Below are 21,886 nucleotides of genomic sequence, written 5' to 3'. Positions count from 1 at the left end.
GTGGGCCCCGGGCCACATCTGCCTCCCATCAGGCCTGGATCCCTCCCTCCCCTGTCCTCAGCCTCCATCCTGTCTGCATTTGTCTCCTCTCTGTTCTCTGGGGGCTCCTCAGGCCGCCCCTGCTGAAGCAGCGCTGTTGGCAGGTCTCGGACCAAGCTGATCACTCCGTTCCCTTCCTCCTGCCTTGCCTGCTGCTTTTGTTGATTTTAAACACAGCCAGACATTTTGCTTGGTTTATTATCCTGGAAGGAGCACTCACCAAAAGCTCTCTATTGAATCAACTGGTCTGTGTGTGTGTGTTTAACTTCTTCCCCTTGCATTTTTTTCAAAGGGAGGGTCTGTGATCAGATGGCAAGCACATGGCTTTGGAAGGCTGGCTTCTGGGTGCCTCTCCAGCTCTAAACGTCACCTCTTCGGCCTTCCGGAAACTGGGAGACGAGCCCCAGACCTTTTGAGCAAATGGAGCCACTGCTTTTTTCCTTTTTTTTTTAGGCTTCATTCCTTTTGTAATCTGAAATTAGTCTATATTCATCATCCCCATGTCCGCAACCTCACCCTGGTGATAAATGGCAGTGGAAGGCCTTGTGCTTATTAACAATAATAATGGCTTCTAATTTTTGAGCGTTTACAATGTGCCAAGCATGTGCTAAGGGCTTTTAACTGCATGATTTCATACTCCAAAGAGTCCCCCTGTGGAGGCATGCATGTTATTCCCTCCTTCTCAGGGACCTGAGGCTTGAGGTCACTTAGCTTGTAAGAAGTAGAACAGGAATTTGAGGCCTGGTTTCCAGAGCCTCGGTGCAGGGTCCCTGTACCAGCTGCTTGCTCTGCGGCTCACAGGACAGACGCCGGGTTTTCTACGAGGCATCTGGCTCACATCCCTCAGAGGCTGTGCCGCCTCATTCCTGTTGCACTCGGAGTTGCAAACCTAGTTGCCCATCCCAGACCCTTAACAGAGCCGCTCCAGAGCCCAGGGCAGCCCTCCCCACTTTGTCCCCAGCAGCAGGTGCCGCAGTGTCTTAATGCACGCTTCTGGGTGGCTTCTTCGTGTCCGTGTCATCCTACCTGAACACCCCTTCATGGGAAGTGGCCCTAGTCACTCGCGGGGTCCTCTTCTTTAAACTCCACTTTCCCCTCACCCTTCCTTTTCCCCGTGACTGAGGACAGGCTGACCTTTTAGCCTCCCAGCCCAGAAGGGGAGCCCATCCTTATTAAAACCAAAAGCAGAGCCCAGAGCGAGTACATTCTGTTTTCTATCACTTAATTACAGAGTCCTCAGCTCACCTTACCAAGTTCCAAAAAGTTTATGGATGGCAGACTCTTATAAGATAAAAGCATCTCATCTTAGTCAAATGGTGATGAGGGATTTCAGGAAATTCTCCATGAGCCCAATCACAGATGATTCACACCAGGGCTGGTGGGCAGGTTGTGCTGCATCTCGTGTCTTGAGGATGGATGTTCATCAGCCTGGCCTGAAGAATTCCCAGTGTGTTTGGATGCCAAGAAGTCAAAGCATCCCCTCCCACCCCCACTCCCCCACCCCCTCCCCCAGCCCTGCACACCCGCACACCCATTGTCACTCTTTAAGAGCAAATTCCTCCTTGGGATTGCAGATGCTTTTTGCGCTGCAGATAAGAAATGCATCAAGGTAAATGTGCATGATTCAAGAGGGAGGTTGACAGTCACAAATACCAGAAAAATGTCACAGGACATTGAAGAAGTAATGGACTAGTCATAGTGGCTCAGATGAAAGGACGTTGGCTCAGAATTCTATTACCTTTCATTTTGTGGTGAGCATTTCCTTTGTCCCTGTCTTATCTCCCCGCATGGCAACTTGCTCCCTGTGGGTCTCTGCCTGTGGCCAGCTGCATCCCCAATGAGAAACCCAACACCTTAGTGCTGAAGGAACACTCCATCACCTTGTTCAGTACAAGGGAAGGGGTAGGAGAGGCAAAGGAAAGAAACAATGGTGGTGCCTTCTTTTTTCCTTTCAGAATAGAAATGAGAAGGAGAAACCCCTTTTTAACCTTTGCTAGGAATAAGAAGCACCTTCTTATGTTTCCAGGGAACCTCACTCCCTTTGAGGATCATTTAGGAAAAGACAAAAACTGTTGGTGTGAAAAGTTAGAAACTCAAAGTATTACATTTTCTCTTGTTATCAGATTTCATTACTATACAAGAGGTCATTATAGCGCAGCTAGTTCATGTGCTGGAGTACAGTTATGTCCTGTGCCAGAGAAAAAGCTGGAATCCATGACACTAATGCAGAGACCTCCATGCAAGTAGAAGCAAGAGAGGAGGGCCTGTTTATTTATACACTGCTGCCTCCATAAACAGGAAAGAATGATTTGATGACCTGCCAACTGGCATTAAACACCAAGACAAGTCTGGGCTCCTTACGGTCAAATCCCCAGCCTAAGAATCTTTTCACCCAAGTGACATTTCCCAGAGCAGATTATTATAGTAGGAATTGAATATCTCCTTTAGGAGGCTTTGATCCATCTTTTCTTTTATGGAAGCTACTTGATTTTTCTCCAGAAGAGGTTGGTTTTCAGAACAAAAGGGAAATGGATGGTAGCATCCTCTTTAATGACAGTACTTTTGTCAAAAAGCAAGAATATTCACATTGAATCCTAATTCCTTATGTTGGGAATTATCTATCTCTGCATCTTCAAGAAAGGTCTTTGGTGAAAGGGCCATGGGCAGACCACCTGGTGGCTAGGGGCTTCGTTTTCTCCCTCCATGAATGACAGAATCGGGGAGGCTGGAGGAGACCTCCAGGGGTGATGAAGTTCTGGCTTCCTCCTCCACTGGCCACAGAACTGCACATCCATCATCCCAAAACTGAGTTATCCTACTCCTAAAAATATCCCACAAATAAGAAGGGATTTTTCTTTTTTGCTCTTGCTTGTCAGTAATGCTCCCACTTGCATATATGAAACTCAGTTTTCGTAATCCAAAAGTTAAGGTAAGATGAATTGACGCTCTATCTGTCAAGTATATGGTCAACACAGAGTCATCAAAAGTATATTCGGGGATGTCTTTTCCAGGAATTTCATGGGTCTCAAGTCTGGGCCTTGACCTCCCAATTCTTTAGAAAAAGCTAAGAATCACAGTTAAATTTGAGAAGGTGTCTAATTTTTTTCCTATTTCTTGGAAAACAGTACTATCATTTTTGATCACTTCTACAATCGTTATTTTATTCACTTCAGTGCCCCTTGTCTATAAAGTCTCAAAACACATGTGGGAAATGCCAGCTTCTGATTACATTTGTAAAATTCCAACCTTGCCCCCAAAGCTGTGATTGTTCAAGATGCCAGATACAGAGAATTATTTACTAGGCTTCAGGAGAGCTGTCCAATCATATAAATCTTGATTCTTACACAAATCCTCCTCTGGGAGTTAAGATCAAAATAATACTCTGATGATGCAGTTGTTCAAGTGAGCCCAGCCAGACTTCACGTTAAAAAGAGATTATAAAGAAAGGCCACACAATCTTCTAGAGTTCTTTGTCCACTTTTGAATAGTAGCTCTCACGTTTCTCGTCTGTAACCAGACAGTCCTTAACTGAGAGTTTACAAGACCCTCACAAGGTGTCAGAGCCTGTGTGATAGCCCTACCCTCGTCCTTCAAAGCACTCTCTCACAACTGGACCTGTGACCTGGCAGGACAGATGCTGACAAGGACAAGAGAAAATGGACAGGGGTCTACCCTAAGTTATCAGAGCAAGAGCTTGATGAGTCACTGGTTCTGGGAGATGTTAGCCCAGACGTGGTAGGGGTGGGAAACTGGAAGGAGATTAGTAAGGCTTTGTGAGTCCCTCTCAGGTGGGTGCCATTGGCCATTTACTCATCGATCCTTCATCCAAAGCAAAGGGGATTAATGTATCCAAGATCCTAACAAGAACATCTCTTCGATGGTTTGTCAAACATCTAAAGAACTTACATGATTATAAGCACCCTGACCATCACCTGCTATAATGATCCTTGTTTAATCTGGCCTAATGTGTACCAGTGATACAGCTGTTAGAGTCAACTGAGGCTCCTGGAGAATGACAGTGAAGAACCTCAGCCACGCTTTCCACAGCGTTTGATAGGGGACCCCTAAAGCTTCTTGGGGTTACCCTCAGAGAAACTTATGGAAACTTGTTTGGGTGCAGGCAAGTCAAGGAAAGAAGTTTGCATGTTGAAGGCCATAGAAATGCTGAGGAGATCTAAGACCTCACAGACTCATGCCAAAGACCCAGAGTCTGTGTCATAAATAACTGTGCACCACCACTATCCCTAGCTTCTGGCAGAGTGACAGGAATAGAGAAGTAGCATAAGAAACATCTGTGCAATGTGGAAAAAATAAGCATGGCCTAAGAGGAAAGATGACGCTGCTGTCATCATCTTCAACCCGAAGTCCTGAGCAGAAAGATGAGGGAATTTTGTGAAGTCCTGAATCCACCATCCACAAGTACAAACTCGTGGACTTTGTATCATCCTTCCTGAAAGTTACTATTTTAAAATCATGGTGGATTTTTAAGTGACTATACTCAAGGGCATATGTACCAAGATTTTCAAACAACAGAAGCACGGACAACAGTATGGACTTCTGTATATGGCTTTTATAAATAAATGGCATTGGACTTCAAAGGTCCAGTTACCCCTTCCATCTTCAATAGAAGGAAGCTCCATTCCATTCCCAGAAACCTCTTGGATTTGGTACTGACTGGCCGTTATCAGCTTCTAGACTTACAGTGTGGCTCAGGGTCACTGTGTTGGAAAGGACAGTGGTTTGTGGAGTCGGAATCTGAAGTTTCAAATGCCCGCTTTTGTCTCCTGAAATCCACAGTGTTGATTGCAACCTGAGTCTGCCTCAGTCACTTCCACGGGCTGCTATTCCTGCCCATGATCTGGAGAAATTAGTAAGCATTTTTTAAAGGTATTAGAAACATATTTACATTTAATAGAGATCTTTATTACTAAATTGTTCTTAAAAATGAAATGACAAAAAAAAAAAATGGCACTAGAAGAGAGAGCTCTGTGAAGTCAGCCCCTAGGCTTGGGGAGACTAGCCTACAAGTAGGTATAATCTGTCCTCATCACCAGAGCCAGGATATCACCGTTAAGTTTGGAGAAAAGCAAGGTTTTGCTTGTGCAAGAACTCCCTCAGAGTGGATGCTGCATGGCGGTCTGGCCACTTGGATCCTACTGATGGTGTCTCACCCAGCCTTATCATCCTTTCCAACCCTGTGAGAGAAGCTCCAGCTCTTCTGCAGCTGAGTTCAGTTATTACAACACTCTGTGATCATGACTTTCTGCAAAACTCAACAGATCTGAAAGCTAAGAACACCAGTTGAGCCAGGAAGTCCAGAGATCCTGTGTATTATTGTTCTGAGGTGACATATCACGGGATGTGATGTCTAAGAAATTTTAGGTCACTCTGAAAAATGAGATGAATGAGCTTGACTAAGACAAGTGTGGCAGATGAACCAAGAATCAAGAGTCTTCACCTTAGCCAGAGATGCCTTCTGGGCCGTGCTACCTGTGGGCTGGGCCTGTCTTTCATTGTTCAGCATTTCACAGCTTTGTTTACACTCTTGCTTTAATATGCCATTCTCCTCCACTTTCTTCTTTCTTGTGCTCTCATGGACTCCATAACGTCTATAAGAACGAAGGGGGGGCACACAGGCCCAGTTAAAATCTCCTCTTCCCAATTTTCCACTTGGCTGCGCAGACTCCAGGAGCATATTTCATCTAGAAACAAAGACCACATGGAAACTTCAACTAGAAACATAGCCTCTCATCCACCCATCTTTTGAAGCAAATATATATTGATGACCAGCAACAGTGTCTTCTCTACCCAGAGGACTGAAAAAATAAATTTTTATTTTTTTATGAAGAAGGGAAGAATGTTCTTGCCATTGCTAGAACCCTAGGGCTTCCACGTAAGGCCCCAGCATTGCAGTCCAGTCCTAGTTATGGGCTCTGGATTCATGTGTGAAATCAAGCTGAGGATGGAGGCCCACCTGGCAGAAAGCTTCAGGCTCTCCAGGAGGTGGCCATTGGTCCGGCCTTTGTGGGAGCACATGTGGGGGAGCTATAGAAAGGGGGTGAGAGGGAAGCTCCTCAAATAGCTGTGAGTAGCCCAGGTGGGGAAGATGAGATGTTAGTACTGATTAATGCTGGGAACTAAGAGGGCTGTCCTGCTTTCAACACACAGCCCCATATATGTACCATGGGGTTTATTTTAGAGCAGTGTTTGACACCCATCCTCACAGAGAAGCAAAACCTTAGATTGCCAAGTAAGCCAATGATTGAATGCAGCCCCTCCATTGGAAAACAAAGCATACATCATTCTATCTTTTGAGTTAACAAGCATTGAAAAGTGGTCAGGTTTTGTTTTCTTTTTTCTTGTTTTTCACAGTGACATCCATTGACCTGCACCTTACATTCTCTGTAAGATGCACCAAGGAGAAATGCATCTTATTTAGAACACCAAGCATTCCGCATTCAAGTCTGTGTGGGCACATGTGTCCATGGAAAATTCAAGAATGGCAAACAGATACTCTGGCAGTATATTTGACTAAAGACTTGGCCCACTTCCCTAGTGCATATCAGAGATGATCCCAAGTTTGCATATTTCTAAGTTCCAGCTCCCGGGAAGCCCCTCTGCCTGGGAACACTTGTTCTTATATGGCTGCTTCCCCCAAATGGAAGTTGGACGCTGCTCTGGGTAGACAAAGGGCAAGTTCTGGTTTTCCATAAAGTTGAACACACCTGACAGAGCAGGAGCATGGCCACGTTTGCAGCTTCCCATCCTTCTTTTTCTCCTGTTTTCCCTCTCCCTGTGTCTTCTTGTGTACGATCACATTTCCAGACCCCTGGGTCATAGAATGAGTTGAAGTTCCTTTTGACCCTTCCTGGAGAATGTGCTTGCTCTCCTTCTCTCTCTTGTCATCTTGTCTTTGGTTTTATTTTCCCCACCATGGCAGGTCTGTCCCAAATGTGGGGCGCATCCCCCCGTGCCCCCTGAGCACCTGGCATGGTTATGTGGCAGGCAGTGTTGCACTTACTTGATCCTACCTTAAATGTCCTGTCTTTTATTCCCCAAGCGCACTATCTGGATAGGGTAGTTAAAGGTATGGACTTCCTTCCTCTATTTTCCTATTGTCTTTGTGTGTGTGTGTGTTTGCGTATGAGCATAAAAGAAGAACTATGTATATAAACAATGTATATACACCCCAGAAGCATGGTGTCTAGATGCTGCCACATCCCCAGCTTTGTCACAGCATTCGCTGCCCAGAGGGTGGGTTTTTGGTCACAAGGTGGTTGATATGCCTGGAGCGTCATTCTTCCCCCTAAAGTGTGTTTGTGACATTACCATTGTGCCGTGGTCCTTCCCTCCGTGCACACACATACACCCCTCACTCTTTCTGCCCCATCTTCTGTCACCCTGCCCATCCCTTACAGCCCCTAGTCCATCAGAATTAAGATACTGTGGACCAGGGTGGGTGGCCTGAGAAAGGAAGAGTCCCCAGAGCAAGCTAAGAAGTCTGAACAAACTCCATTACGTTACTGTTGTCATGTTCATTCATCCAACAAGCACATATGAAGCACCTGCTAGTACTAGTGCTGTGTGTTAGATGCTGTGACAGGCTCTGGGCAATTGGGGACACAGACCCCTGACCTCAGAGAGTGGGTGGTCTGTTTGCTTGGGTTTTTCTTTTTTTCCTTTTCAGAGAAGGCCCGAGTTTGGTAAGTTTTACGTTTGAGGAGTGTTCCCTATAGGCAAAGTAATTCCATTTTCAACATCTTCATTCATTAGCTAGTGCCCCATTTTCTAAATAGGCCTGACTCCTATAAGAGTAAGTCTGGGAAAGATCAGATATGTGTGCACGTGAAAGACCTTAAGCCCCCTGAGGAGAAATATCCTGCCATATTCATCATTTTATCCTGAAGTCCTAACATCACCTGGCACAGATTATATGCTCAGTGGTTAAGGACAAATACCTCCGAGTCAGACTGCCTGAGAATGAATCCCAAGTCCACCAGTAAACAAACTGGGTGACCTTGGGCAAGTTACTTAACCTCCCTTCACTTGGGAGTCCTTGTACAATGAACTTGGCAACAGGACCTACCTCATAGGGTTGGCATTAGAATCAAGCAAAATAATCACTGCAACATGCTTAGCACACGGGCAGGGATGATGCTCAGTAAACATTAGCGATGCTATTTTATCATTGTATTCTTATTCTCAGCCTTAATTTAGAGAACTTCATTAGCCAGAATCATTGTTGAAATTGTAAAGAAAATGGCTAAATTGGCTTTTAATAAGAGATAGCAATTGCTGTTTAAAAACTTATGGAAAGGGTTTGGGGGAAACAGAAATGATTGAATGCTTTCCAACCAGAATATCTTTGCCAAGTACAGGAAAGGTGTTAGTGGGGCCCATCAGATGGATGCCTGGTGTCGAGAAGCAGGGTTCCTTGCATTTTACATGCTGGTCTTCAACTGAGAATATAGTCATTCCGGCAAGAGTGTAGTCCCTGTGCATTTCACACATAATCATTATCAGAGGAATCTTCAATATGGATTAAATTTAATAATGTTACCATCTATTTGGTAGAATTTTTTCCTACTATCTGATTTTTTTTCATATCCATGAGTCTTAAGCAAGTCCTTTGAATTTTTTTAAGGGAGAAGATATACTATACTCATTTTATTGGAAAAGGAAATTGAAGTTGAGGAAGTTGAAGGGCCCACCCTGGGTCATCATTGTAGTGAGTGGCAAAGCCAGGATTTTGAATTTACATATTTCCAGCATTCTACCTTCTATCACCATTCACCAAGAATGTCCCATAATTTCCAATATTCTTCCTCCAAACCATGCCTTCCAAACTGGCACCCTCACCAGGAAGTGACATATTCTCTCTCAAACCACCTGTTCTGATCTTTAGTTCAGAAAATATCACCAGACCTTTATTTGGATTAGGCCAATAAATCATAACTTGCTTTAAAAGACAAACTTTTTTTTAAATTTAGATTTTAACCAGGCACCCATCCTGCTGACTTTCTGGTATAATGGATACTAATCCTAAAAAAAAAAAAAGATTTCAGAGACCTGTACCGTGCAAACTCAGGACTTGTCAGATTAAAGTATCATGCCATCAAAGACAAGTCAACTTTTGTTCTTTGTTTTCTATTTGCATCGGTAGAGACTAAAGAAACAACATGCACTTAACAGATATGTTGAACTCCTCCTAAGTGCCAGAAAATGTGGATACCACGCAACAGAAATGCTTCCTATTCTTGTATTGCCGGCAGTCTGGGAGAGTAGACACTAATAAAACAAATAATCCCAACAAGTGTGATGAAGGTTATGCTAGGAGATGTCCAGGGGCCACTTAGCAAGAAGACCGCCCCGCCCCCCTGCAATTTAGGCAGGGCCTTGTAGACCAAGATTGTGAACTTTAGCAGAAGCATATGAGAAAGCCACTAAAGGTTTTTAAAAGCAGGATGATGGCTTGATGACATTTGTGATTTGGAAGGATCAATCTGGCCATATTGGGGAAAAAAGAGTTGAGGTGGAACATTTGGAGGCAAACAGACCAATTAGGAGACTCTTGCCATCATCAACATGGGAGATGATGATGACCTTGTCTAGGGAAGTGACTGTAGGGATGAAAAAGTACAAGAGGACTGGAAAGAGAACCATAAAGAAAGGGACATTCCGATATATGGTAGGGTTAACACACAGCCCCTTTGCCACTTAACTAAAAACTATCCTCAAGGATTGGGAAAGTCTTCTTATCATCCCTGACGCTAGCTTCAAGGGGACTTCTTCATAGGCTTACACAGAAGGCTGAAGATAAAGTGGTCCCTTGTCATTTAAAGGGCATCTTTTCTTTTGAAAAGCTTAGGCCTTCTCTAAACCTTGAAATTACATTATTTTGGCTCTGGCAAATACCTGATGGGAGTCCTTCCAGAGGGGATTGTTAATGTCAGTTGGGTTCTCTGAATTATTAATGAGTTTCAGAGATTGTAGAATTAACGAGCTTTAGTGGTGGGTAAGGATGGGCATTTTGCTTCAAGAAAGTCAGCAAGTCACCCCAGAGGAGGCTTCCTCTTCCTGACTAATGGGGGTGTGATTACTCCAGAAGCAAACTCCTGGCTGAAAGCAAACCTCATTTAACCCACAGGTACTCAGAGTCCCTCTGAAACCCCGAAACCGATAGGACAGTGCAGACCCCCAGGGTATAACTTGGTCCATTTGAAAAAACTAACAGTATTTAAAGTGTTCCTGTGATTTCACAGATAGAGCTTCCCCTCCCCGAGAATGCATGCCAAACAGCACAGAATGTGTGCACTCGGCATTGTGGGCTAAGCCGAGTTCACTGGAGCAGGGTTTCCCAAAGAGGGCTTTGTGAAATGGAATATTCCACATTATTATAAGTGGTTATAGGGGAAAGAGGTTCTGAGGTCAAATTGGAAAATGTCCTGATAATCAAATAAGCAAGTTTCTTTATTGTCAGACCCTCAGAGCCTTTAACATATTAATGTTCAGTGTGACTTTCTAGAATGAGATTATAGGATAAAATGTTTCCCAAACTTACTTGACTGCAGAAGCTTGTTTTTGAGGACCTCATAGAACTGGCTTTCTGCAAAATTCACTTTGAAAAGTATTGTTTGAGAGAATGAGACCCATTGTAAGTCCTTCCTGGAACGAAGTAAGGTATAGGTAAATAGAATATGAAGTTATCGAGGGCAGAGGGCATACAGAGATGAGATATATCTCTGTATGCCCTAGAATTAACACATCCCTGCCTGGCATCCAGTAGGTGCTGAGTAAAGTTTGTTGAAATTAAAAACAATATCATCAAAATTACCGTCGTTTTGACCCTCTCAGTTGGGTCGGTTGTACTGGAAGGACCTAACGCATCATCTCACCTGAACCTTCATTTTATAGATAAGAAAATTGAGGCCAGAAGAGGAAAAGTAACTTTGCAGAGATCTCACAAGTTAGGCAGCAGGTACCAGAACCTAGGGGTCTCTTGTCTCATTCATTGATTCAACAAATACCCTCTGAGTACCTGCTGTGTGCAAGGCACTGGGTTAAAGCCAACATTGCCTTTATGGAGTTTATATTCTAATGGAGGGAATAAGACATTAAACTATTTGCAAAATTAATAATTTACATATACTTGGGACACTTGCTTCCAAGGAGGACAGAGCACTGGGAAAGCATGAAGTGGTGGGCCCAGGCTGGGACTCGTGGCCTTGAACCCATCTTGCTGCCTGTCACTGAGCTGCATGTTGACCCCCATGACCACCTTGCTGGGCTCGTCTTAGCTCTCTTTGGCAGGGTTTGTATGATGAGGACCATAGCTCTTGACCCGAACATTGATACAGCTAGAACTGGCAAAGGTTATTTTCTGCTTTGTGAATTTCTTAGTGAAGTTACACAATATTAAGACAAATCAATTCAATAATAATAATAATAATAGCACCTATCATTTATTGAATTCCTACTTATGTTACCTACCCTGCTAAATAATTAACATACCTTATTCCATTAATCTTCTCAGCAACTCTTTGAATTAGGTATTACCTCCATTTTACAGATGACAATACTGAGGCAGAGAGAGTTAAATAATTTGCCAGTTATCCCATGGGTAGTAACTAAAAAGGTAGTATGGGGATTTGAACTGAGGTCTGCCCAGTTCCAAAGTCCACACTGTGTTACAACACATGGTTTTAATTTACAATTTAGGATTAAATGGTGTGAAATTGGAACTGCCTTAGAAAATCAAGATCTGAAAGAATAATAAAAAGTTATTTAATTTAAAAGTAATATGTGTGAAGTGTCTAGCACAGTGGCAAGCCATGGTAGGCCCTCAGCAGATGGCAACTGTCATGGTATCACTGTCCTGAAGCCTCTAAACCAGCAGGTGGCAAACTACAGGACACGGACCAAATCTGGCCCATCACCTGTTTTTGTAAATAAAGTTTTATCAAAACACAGCCATCATTCATTTGTAAGTTATGTCTGGCTGCTTTCCCACTACAATAGCAGATTTGAGTAATTGCAACAGAGACCCTATGGCTCACAAGCCTAAAATATTTATTATCTGGACCTTCACAGACAATAAATTGGCTGCTCTGATCAGACAAGTGCCTCAGATTTCCATGTTGCCATTCTATGAGCCCTATGTGAGGTTATGGGTACAACTCATGATACTGTATGCCTTCTACTCAAAATAGAAGGTAAAGGTCAGTAGAAGATTCATATACTGTCTTGAAGCTGTAGGTCAGGCTTTGTGCATCATACACACATTATATTATTTAATCCCCTGCAAAACCCCATTGTATAAGTAGGCTGGGGCTCAAAGAAATTAAATAAGGTCGTAAAAGTCACTGAGTGCTGAACCAGACTAGTAGGGCATCCAGGCTTATACTCTTTGCAGCTGACGAGAGGCTACATCTTGGAGCAAGAGAAAGCAATCTACTACCATTCTTAACCATTGGACTCAACTTCCTTCCTCCAAGACTGATTTCAAATACAAATGGGGCTCCGTTGAAAGGCACTTCCTGCTGGGTGGATAAACATTCAAATGGGACTAGTTGGGGAAAGAGGGGGTCCCTAATTGCTTGGACCGGGAAGGGTGGCTGGTGTTGTGAGCCGGGTCCGATGCCTGGCTCATCACCTGCATGCCACAGCCTGGTTCCTGCACTTGTACGCCTGCTGTCCTGGTCACCTGTGGGGGAGCCACGCTGGTGGCTTCCCACCCTTCCCAAGAGGCTTCTTCTGTGCAAAGACCAGAGTCCACATTTGCTTCTAAACTTGTGCAAGGATCCCTCCTAGGCTTGGAGTGCACAGTCAATAACTGTTTCTTCCTTTGAATGACAAACACGGTGGCCAGAGTGATTGATTGGCTGCTGTCTGAACATCTCAAATACAAATGAACATGTTCTTTTCTTTTATTTTGCAATAAAAGTCAACTACCAACAGGCCTCGAAACACTAAAGTTTTATATTCTAATTGAGGGGTCATATGGGGCATCCCCACCTCAGCCTACGTCTTGTATGGGACAGCTACATTCACACTGGTCCCATTTAAGAATAAGAGGTCAATTTTCAGTTATTTTGTGGCAGATTTACTTTGTAGCCATATTTGTAGCAGTTTGCTGCTCGTAATAGTAAATTAAGTTTTATAGATGACTTTGACGTCCGTACCCTTCCCTGAGACTGAGCAGGGCCAGAGAGAAGACACAGAAGGTAGGCCAGTGAAAGGTGTTTTTTGAAGCCACTCTGAGGAAGGAGTTGACAGGTGTTAAAATGAAGACTTGAATGAAAACCAAGGGCCAAATAGAAGCTGAAGTGAACCATGTAACTTAACAGATTCTCAGACATAGATTTCTGAGCCATGAACTCAGAGAGAAGGGTTTTAAAGGATGGTAATAAAAAACCTGTAAATCTACTTGACTAGTAAGGATAACTCCCTACCTTATGATATGGACAAAGCAGAACCACGGCAGAATCTAAACATCACCTGACCCTTCTTGATGCAATCACCCAAGGTTCTCTCAGACAGATGGCCACTCCCATATCAGGTTCCCACCAGATTTTGTACATCTCCCCGAGGGCATTTAGCAGTGAAATATTTTGCTTATACAAATCTGTCTCGTCTGATAGGCTGCATGCTCCTCAAGAATGAGAAGTAGGTCTTATTCATCTCTGTACCTCCAGTGCTAGCCCAGAGAAGGTGCTTGATAAAAGACAGGCATGTGAGTGTACAGATGGACAAAATCAGGGAAGGGCATCCTGCCCGTACCTGCATTTGTAATCGCAGACAGCCCTAGCTAGTCTCTCATGGCAGTCGTCGGGGTCTTCTGCATGTAGAACCCTCTTCCTAGTGGTGATACATAAGATGGGAAGGAGAAGACCCAAGGGCTCTTCCTCAAAGCAAACGGTTGTTTAGGAGAAAACGGGACAAAATAAAAGCCTAGGGTCCAGTACAAGTAACAGTACAATGGTAGTTGACCCAGTAACAAGTGCTGAAAAAAGGATAGCCCTTCTAGAATGAGACCCAGAAGTGCTGAGGGAACATAAGGAGTAAACGGAGAGGTGAGCCCCTTGTTCCAAACAGCCCCCAGAAACAGGAAAAACACACCAGAATGAACATGGAGCAGGGACCAGGCAAAAGTTTCCATCAGTCACCTTCTGTCAGGCTCCCATCCACGGGCTCCCCCCTTGGGCATCCTGATCACTTTTGAAAGGGGGGACGTTCGCTGCAGAAGGTGTGAGTTTCAGACCTGTCCCCACCTTCCTAACTGTGCCACCTCCTCCCCGGGCGGCCTTAGCAAGTCCTTCCACCTGTGAGTCTCAGTAGCACTCTTGGCAACGTGGCACTTCCCAGCGACCCCAGCCTCCCTGGGTGCTGAGGGCATCGGCATGCGGGTGGACGTGAGCGAGTTTTCCGAGCAGGCAGGAAGAGCGTGAGTGTGTGTGACCGCAGGTGGCTGCGGGCGATCAGACCTCGATGCTGTATGCTTTGCCTTGCAGAGGGTTGCCCTGGCTTGTGCAACGGCAATGGCAGATGTACCCTGGACCTGAATGGCTGGCATTGCGTCTGCCAGCTGGGCTGGAGAGGAGCGGGCTGTGACACATCCATGGAAACCGCCTGTGGTGACAGCAAAGACAATGATGGAGGTAGGGCTCCAGCACCTGGGGACGCCATGTAGCTCGGGCGGGGGTCGGGCGGGGGCCCAGGGCAGTGGGCGGGCATAAAACTGCACATGTGGTCGAAGGAATGAGTACATGTCTCTAGTTGTTCCGTCTCAATTAATTTAAATGAACTAATGGAAATGAAATTAATGGCCATCTGACAGCCAGTGGAGGGGAGAAGCCATATGGAAGAAAGAATTTTCTAGCAACTCAATAGTGGGATGGGTTGCCTGGCAAAGTTACACAATCCCCCTCACTGGAAATGGACAAGAAGAGGCCCGTCCAGTTTTGTATTACAGAAAGTGGCAGAAAGGATGCTTCTCCAGCGGAGGGAGGTTGAGTTACCTTTGGTTGAGATGCCTTCTCCCCTGATTCTGATAGTAACCCCCAACAAGCCACCTTTGCCCCCACACCCTCTGTCCCTGTGGGTTTGTAATAGAATTGGTCTTAGTTAGTAGGGTTTTTTCAAGTGCTGCACAGTCCAGACCCTAAGGAAGAGAGGCCTAGTCTTATGGAACATTTCTCAGCTGAGAGAGAAGAGACCAGGGTTGCAATCCCTATTGATCCCCTGTGTATCCCTAAGCAAGTTACTTGATGTCTCTGGGCCTCACACTTCCTATTTATGAAATGGGGCAGTTGGATCATGAGGACCATTCCAATCCTTATATTGGTCCTAGCATTAACCTTCTTTTTTCTGTTGTGTTACTTGGGTAAATATAATCACGATGTGCTCTACTATCCCTCGTAGAAGATGGGTTGATCCTTCCTGACTCTCCTAATCTCAGGAGGTTAGTGGGAGAGACTAAAAAGATAGAGAAATGAAAAAAATTCTTGTGCTCCGTAAATATCCAGAGTCCCTTCTATGGGGCCAGGCCCTAGGCCAGGCACGGCGATGACAGAGCCCCTTCACCCTTACACGCCTCCAGATGTCACCAGAGCGCTGGCTGGTGAGGGACCAGCAAGGCCGGCAGGCAGAGAGGCCCTGTGACCCACCTACCTTCTTCGTGTGGTTCGGTCCATGAAACCGCTCCTGAAATGCTGTCACGCGTCTGGGGCATGTCTGTTTCATGCCCATTTCAGAGATGGTGAAACTGTGGCCCAAACATGCAAAGTGGCTGTAAAGTGAGAATAAGAATGCTTGCCCTGCAGGGTCGCTGTGAGGATGGCAGGTGCACTCAACGTGCCTGAGAGGCAGCTCAGCACAGCGATGAAAAGTGCGGGATCTCTACCCAGACGGCTGGGATTTAAACCCCGGCTCTCCCGTGTGCTGACTGCAGGCCCCTGAGTGGGCTCTTCAACTTCTCTAAGCCTCAGTCCCTCACCTGCAAATATCAGTTCCCGTTCTCCTGTGCCTTACTACCTGTAAGCACAGAAGCATGATATTTATGATAAAAATATATACCCGTATATAAATAATTATTTTAAAAAGTTGGAATTATGCTCTCTATGAAATTTTACACTCTACTTATTTCACTTCAGATTATAATGTGTTTCTCCATATAATAATGTATTTTGGCCTTTTTCATCTCTTGTTTAAAATTTGTATCCCAAACTGTTCCATGCTCCTTGCTAGAAGGGAGATAATTCAAGTGCACAAGGAAAGTAAGAGCCATAATTTAGAGCACCCCCTGGTGCCAGGCGCTGTGCTGAGCGCTCTGTGGGCGTGATGTCCAGCCCTTCACAACAGACATGCAGGGCAGACGTTTCCCTGTGGGGAAACTGAGGCTCGGTGAGCTGAAGACATTTGCCCAATGTCACACAGCGGATCAGCAGGAGAGCTAGGGTTAGAATGGAATGGGTGTTTCAAAAACAGAAGCCAGAGTATAAAATCCCCTGGAACCTTAAAACAACCAGACCCCTTTGGATGAAGGATTTGTAAGCAGCTTCAAGGTGTGATCATCTCTTCAGGTGCTGTCGGTCCCATGAAAAACGATCGTGGATTGCAATACAGATCATTGATAGATGCCACCTGAAAGGAGAAATTTCAGGAGAGTGGAGAACAAAGCTCTCTGCCCTCCCTCCTCCTCCCATCTCCCATTGCTGGAATGGAGAGTTCCCATAAAGCCGTAGAATTCGGTCACCCTTCAGACTATCTCTAAACCACGTTTCTTGTGATAAGAGATAAGAGAGAAATTGACCTTTAAAAATCCTGTGTTGCAAGGGGCAGATAGAGATTTTGGAAGCCTTTTCAAAGAAGGCACAGAGTTTATTATAGCAAATCACAAAAACTTCTCCCAGATGTGTATGGGGGCTGGGGGGAGGCACACCCTCCATCCCCAGGGCCTCCCTGGGTGCTGCTCAGGGGCTGCAGTAAGGCTGCTCTGTGGCCGCAGTAAGACAGGCTTGGCTGCTGGGCTGTGGAGCCCGGGCAGCAGCTAAGCCCACAGGAAGAGAGATGGACGTGTTACACACTGTCCACGGGGCCGTGAGTGTAAGGACCATGCAAACAACTACAACACAAAGAGTTGCTCGTCCATGAATTTCTCAGACCTGTTCCCATCTCTGTTCTCCTCTCAGCTTGCTCATGTCCACCCCTCTGGTCCCAGTTCAGGCATTCGGTCTTCTGGGATATAGCCCAGCCCGCAGCCCAAGCTGGATTCCCAGCTTCTGGCTTCCATGGCCCCATCTCTTCCTTCTTTTCCGGCACTCTGTTGTCTCTGGCTCACCCAGCACACCGCATCCCACAGAGGCGTGACCGTCTTCCTGTCTGTCCACATGGTGGGTGCCAAAGGGACGGGCCTGTCCCCATGCCTCCTTTCTAAGGAGAGGAATAAGTTCCTCCCGAGCAGTGCGGGGAGGACTGGCTTCCACCACACCCCACTGCCTGGCCAAAGTGATTGAGCTGTTTGCATCAGGGTCTTCAGATCTTCATTCGTTTCTTTGTTCATTCACTCAACAAAAGTGATGTTCACTGTGTGCAAGGCACTGTGCTCCGCATTTGGGGTAGAGAAGTCAACAAGTCCGTTCCTGCCCTCTGTGGAGGAACTAGGACATCTAAAGCATGGACAGAAAAGATGTAGACTGTGGCACAGTGCCTAAAGCTGGATTTGGAGAAAGATAAGAAACCAAACTCCCAGCTCTGCCACACTTCACTAGCAGGATGACGTTGTCAGTCACTTAACCTAAGCCCCAGTGTCCTCATCTGTAAAGACGAGAAGGCTAGCTGAACCACCACCTTCGATAGGATCCTAGGGCACACCTTTTGCTTTCTGAGGGAGTTTCAGCTGGCCAGCCACCAGGAGAGATGGGCCCGTGGCAAAGAAAGGACAGGAGGTGGCTGTCAGGCAGGTCAGCCCCCAGAGGCTGCCCCATGGACCCCACCCCCCAACTGAGGAAGATACCGACATCAGGCATGGAGGGGAGTCACCCAGGGTCCCATCACTCACTGGCAGCTGTTAAGATCACAGAAAAGCCACTGCTACTCAGGACAGGGACTGACGGCAGGGGACCTCACCCATCCTGTGTCATAGCACCTGTCTGCAGAGGGGGCTCCGGGGAATGGCCACAGGCATGGGGAGGACCCCAGAATGTCACTGAATGACTCACTTCCTCTTTACAACCCAGGAACCCGCCAGCAATCCTGAGGGGCTGACAGAGCTTACTGTCCTGGTGTCACATGAACAAATGCTGTCTCAGACATAGGAAGGGGTGCGCCCAAGTTCTCACAGCGAGAAAGTGACAGAGCTGGGAAAGGAACTGGCTCTTCGGGCTTCTAGCCTGGATTTTTTTCTCTCCTCTTCCCCACTCCCTGGTTCTCAAGGTCACTTGACACCCACCAGCAGGGCAGGCACTGAGGAGGGGGCTGGAGGAAACAGCATGGCCTTTATCCACAAGTCAGTAGCACTTAGGTGGAAATGATAGCAGAAGCCAGCACTGCGTGAACAATGCAGCATTTCAGCCCTGGAGGGGAGCTTCAGGGTGAAGGGCCACAAGGACTTGAACCCCTCTGGAATGCTCATTTAGTGCCCCAGAGACCTGCATCCCTTGTCTTTTTCCTCCCTCCCTCCCTTTTTTTCCATCTTTCTTTTTGCGCTCTGGTCTGACTCTTCTGGACACTTCCTCTCCGCTTCCCTGTGCCCTCCATGCCGTCCGGAGGTCACTGCTGGGTCCGGTGTTGTGACCCTCCAGCCTTCAGGAGCCCCAGCGGCCTCCCACATTTCCTTCTACCCCCTTCACTTTCACCACGTAGGCAGAGAGAGGAAGGAAAAAGGGTATTTCGGTGGGGAGGAATGTTCTCTCCCAAAAGTTGGGGTTTAGAGTTCAAGAGGGTTTTACTGAAAATTTTAAGGAAATGGAGAAAAATCCTCCCTATTTTCCTGGTGTTTTTTGTTTGTCTTTCTGTTTGCCATAAGAAAGGACTGTCAATGGGAATAGCGTACAAATGAAATACGGACATTTTCTAAGTCAGCCGACTTGTGTGTAATATACAGGTAAGTAAGATATGAAGTCCTTGGAAAATGTAAATATTTCCAAACTAGCCAAACTGCAGAATCATGAAAACTGTACATTGAGGTGTTTCTAGTCTACCCCAAAATTTACTTTTCTCTCCCCAAAGCTACTTTTTCCTCTTAACATGCCTCTTCTCAAGTCTGTCTCCTGTGCCTAAGAAAACGGAAGCATGGAAGTCTCCCTTACTGCGGGCAGCCACATGCCCTGTATCAGGCTATACTAGGTGCTGCCTTTGAAAACAGAGGGATTTGCATGAAAGCCTGTCTTGTAAACTGCACCTTTGATAAGAATTTGGTGGGCCCCACTCATTTTTGGAACAGGGGCTTCCTTTAATAATGATCATCTCTATTAGCAGAGGTTTAGCCCACATTTACTACTTTGCAAATATTTGCTGAGTAAATGATGAGGGAGCGTCCACCCAGGAAGGCCTAGGCAGACAGAATTGTTGGCCTGGCATTGTCACTCTGTCCTGTGAAGCGTACCCATGAGCCATCCCACGATCCCAGGACTTTCATGAGAGCCCCACTTGTGTGATGTGGCTCCATTTCAGAGAACCCCAATCTTCAAGTCTCCTGGGTCTCCACTTCCCTGACTTACTGGTGTGTCTCTCAGGCCATCTTTGTCTAGTTCAGTTCTTCAAAGCCAGGCTGTATCCAGAAAAGGGCTGCCCTGAAATGTGTGTGGGAGGGAGCCAGGACAGGTCCATTGTGAGGATGCCTGTCCAAGGGAAGCACCTGGCCAAGGAGCTAATAGGGACTCTTGTTTACCAAGCACAGACGTGCTGGTCATCATGCCAAGTGCTTATGTCCGTGATCTCACCTAATCTCCCCAGCCCAGCTGTGAGGCACGTCTGATTGTGCCCTTTGTAGATGGGCCCAACTGAAGCTCAGAGCCCTTGCTGAGACTTTCATTTCCAGCAGAATGGCCAACTAGAGCACAAAGGGCCTCTGATCACAAGAAACAACGATTTGTTTTTAAAATTGATGGCTTAATTTGTTTTTGTTCTTTTTAAGATTTTTTTAAAATTTGTTTTGACAGAGAGAGACACAGCGAGAGAGGGAACACAAGCAGGGGGAGTGGGAGAGGGAGAAGCAGGCTTCCCGCTGAGCGGGGACCCTTACGCGGGTGGGGCTCAATCCCAGGACCCCGGGATCATGACCTGAGCCGAAGGCAGATGCTTAACGACTGAGCCACCGAGGCGCTCCGGTTTAATTTGTTTTTAAAAAAGGAAAGAAAGTAGGAGTGTGGGGAAGCCTGATTCCAGAAGCAAGGATGAAGCCAGAAGCTAGAGGAGGCACAGGTATACTGAGATGAGCTCCACAGTCTGGGGAAGGAGACAGAGAAAATCAACATTAGATGGGGGGAGGGGGAATGAGTGCTGTGATGGAGTTCACCCAGGGAGCCGGAAGGGCACGGAAGAGAGGTATTTCAGCAAGACTCAAAAATTCATGTTTTCCACTTAAGAAATAGTTCCCAATGGGGCGCCTGGATGGCTCAGTCGTTAAGCATCTGCCTTTGGCTCAGGTCATGATCCCAGGGTCCTGGGATCGAGCCCCGCATCGGGCTCCCTGCTGAGTGGGAAGCCTGCTTCTCCCTCTCCCACTCCCCCTGCTTGTGTTCCCTCTCTTGCTGTGTCTCTCTCTGTCGAATAAATAAATAAAATCTTAAAAAAAAAAAGAAATAGTTCCCAAAAGTCTCTTCAGGACTCAAAGAACCTTTCATACTTCAGAAAGAACTGGGCTCAGATTCTAAGGCAGCTCCTTCTCTGACTACACGAACTTGACCAAGTTACTCTACCACTTTGAGCCTCCAGTTCCTTCTCTCTAAAATGAGGGTGATGGGGAGCCTGGGCAGCTCAGTTAATTGAGCATCCAACTCTTGATTTCGGCTCCGGTCATGATCTCAGGGTCATGAGATCAAGCTCCGCATTGGGCTCCACGCTCAGCAGTGAGTCTGCTTGGGATTCTCTCTCTCTCTCTCTCAAGTAAATAATAAATCTTTTTAAAGAATAAAATAAATAAAATGAGGGTAATGGTGACAACAGCAGCTACTTCACAGAGCTGGGAAGATTCAATGACACATTCTTTGAAAGCATTCTTTGTCAAGCATTTAGCACAATGCCTGTGGTCATCATCATCATCATCATTTAATATAATATTAATAATAATAACAATAATTCCTGGCTAATCTTCCCCCAGGACTAGAGAACAGGGAGCAGTGCTTCCAAGATGCCACAGAGCAAAGTGTTTATGAAGAGGTAAAAGACTGGCTTCCAGGGTCTGCTTCAGTGGTAAACAAGAGCAGGCAATAGCTAATAAAATTTCAAATTAGCCATGACTTTTCACAGCCCTTCAATTGTGCTTGCTGATTTAATGGTCAACGTCCCTGCTCGCTGGGATTGAATAATGGAGCATTTCTGCAGAGTTATGGATGCGGCAGCTGAATCTGTCAGGCTAACATCAATAGCAGAATGCAAATAACCCACAGCTTGGGCTGCAATTATGTGTTTAAGCAATGTCTGACAGGGGCAGCACGAGAACGTGTGATGGAGCCGCCGTCCGCGGGAGAAGACAGGTGCTTCGCTAGGCAGTTAGTGGGTGCATCTGGGCTCTGGTACAGGAGCCACAAGTTAGGACCCAGGACCATGCTGGGGTCAGAGGAGGCCTTTCCTCCACATCTCAAGATGAATCTGGGAGGTGAGCAGACCAAGGACAAATGGCCCTACA

General features: G+C 46.1%; 1 protein-coding gene across 2 annotated transcripts in view; it reads left to right on the top strand.

The window, feature by feature from the left end:
• The window catches only part of TENM4 (teneurin transmembrane protein 4), a 714,583-nt gene that overhangs the window by 595,952 nt on the left and 96,745 nt on the right, over window positions 1-21,886 (top strand). For both annotated transcript variants that reach the window (XM_073879780.1, XM_073879779.1), the window contains 2 exons: window positions 7,100-7,126; window positions 14,550-14,696. In XM_073879780.1, the coding sequence (XP_073735881.1) occupies window positions 7,100-7,126; window positions 14,550-14,696 (174 nt within the window). The remainder of the gene's footprint in view (window positions 1-7,099; window positions 7,127-14,549; window positions 14,697-21,886) is intronic.

Source organism: Callorhinus ursinus, unplaced genomic scaffold (assembly GCF_003265705.2).
Source record: "Callorhinus ursinus isolate GAN/ISIS: 27379988/994484 unplaced genomic scaffold, GSC_fseal_2.0 scaffold35, whole genome shotgun sequence".
NCBI lineage: Eukaryota > Metazoa > Chordata > Mammalia > Carnivora > Otariidae > Callorhinus > Callorhinus ursinus.
Note: the sequence above shows the minus strand (reverse complement) of the source record. Positions and strands in the feature narration are given on the sequence as shown.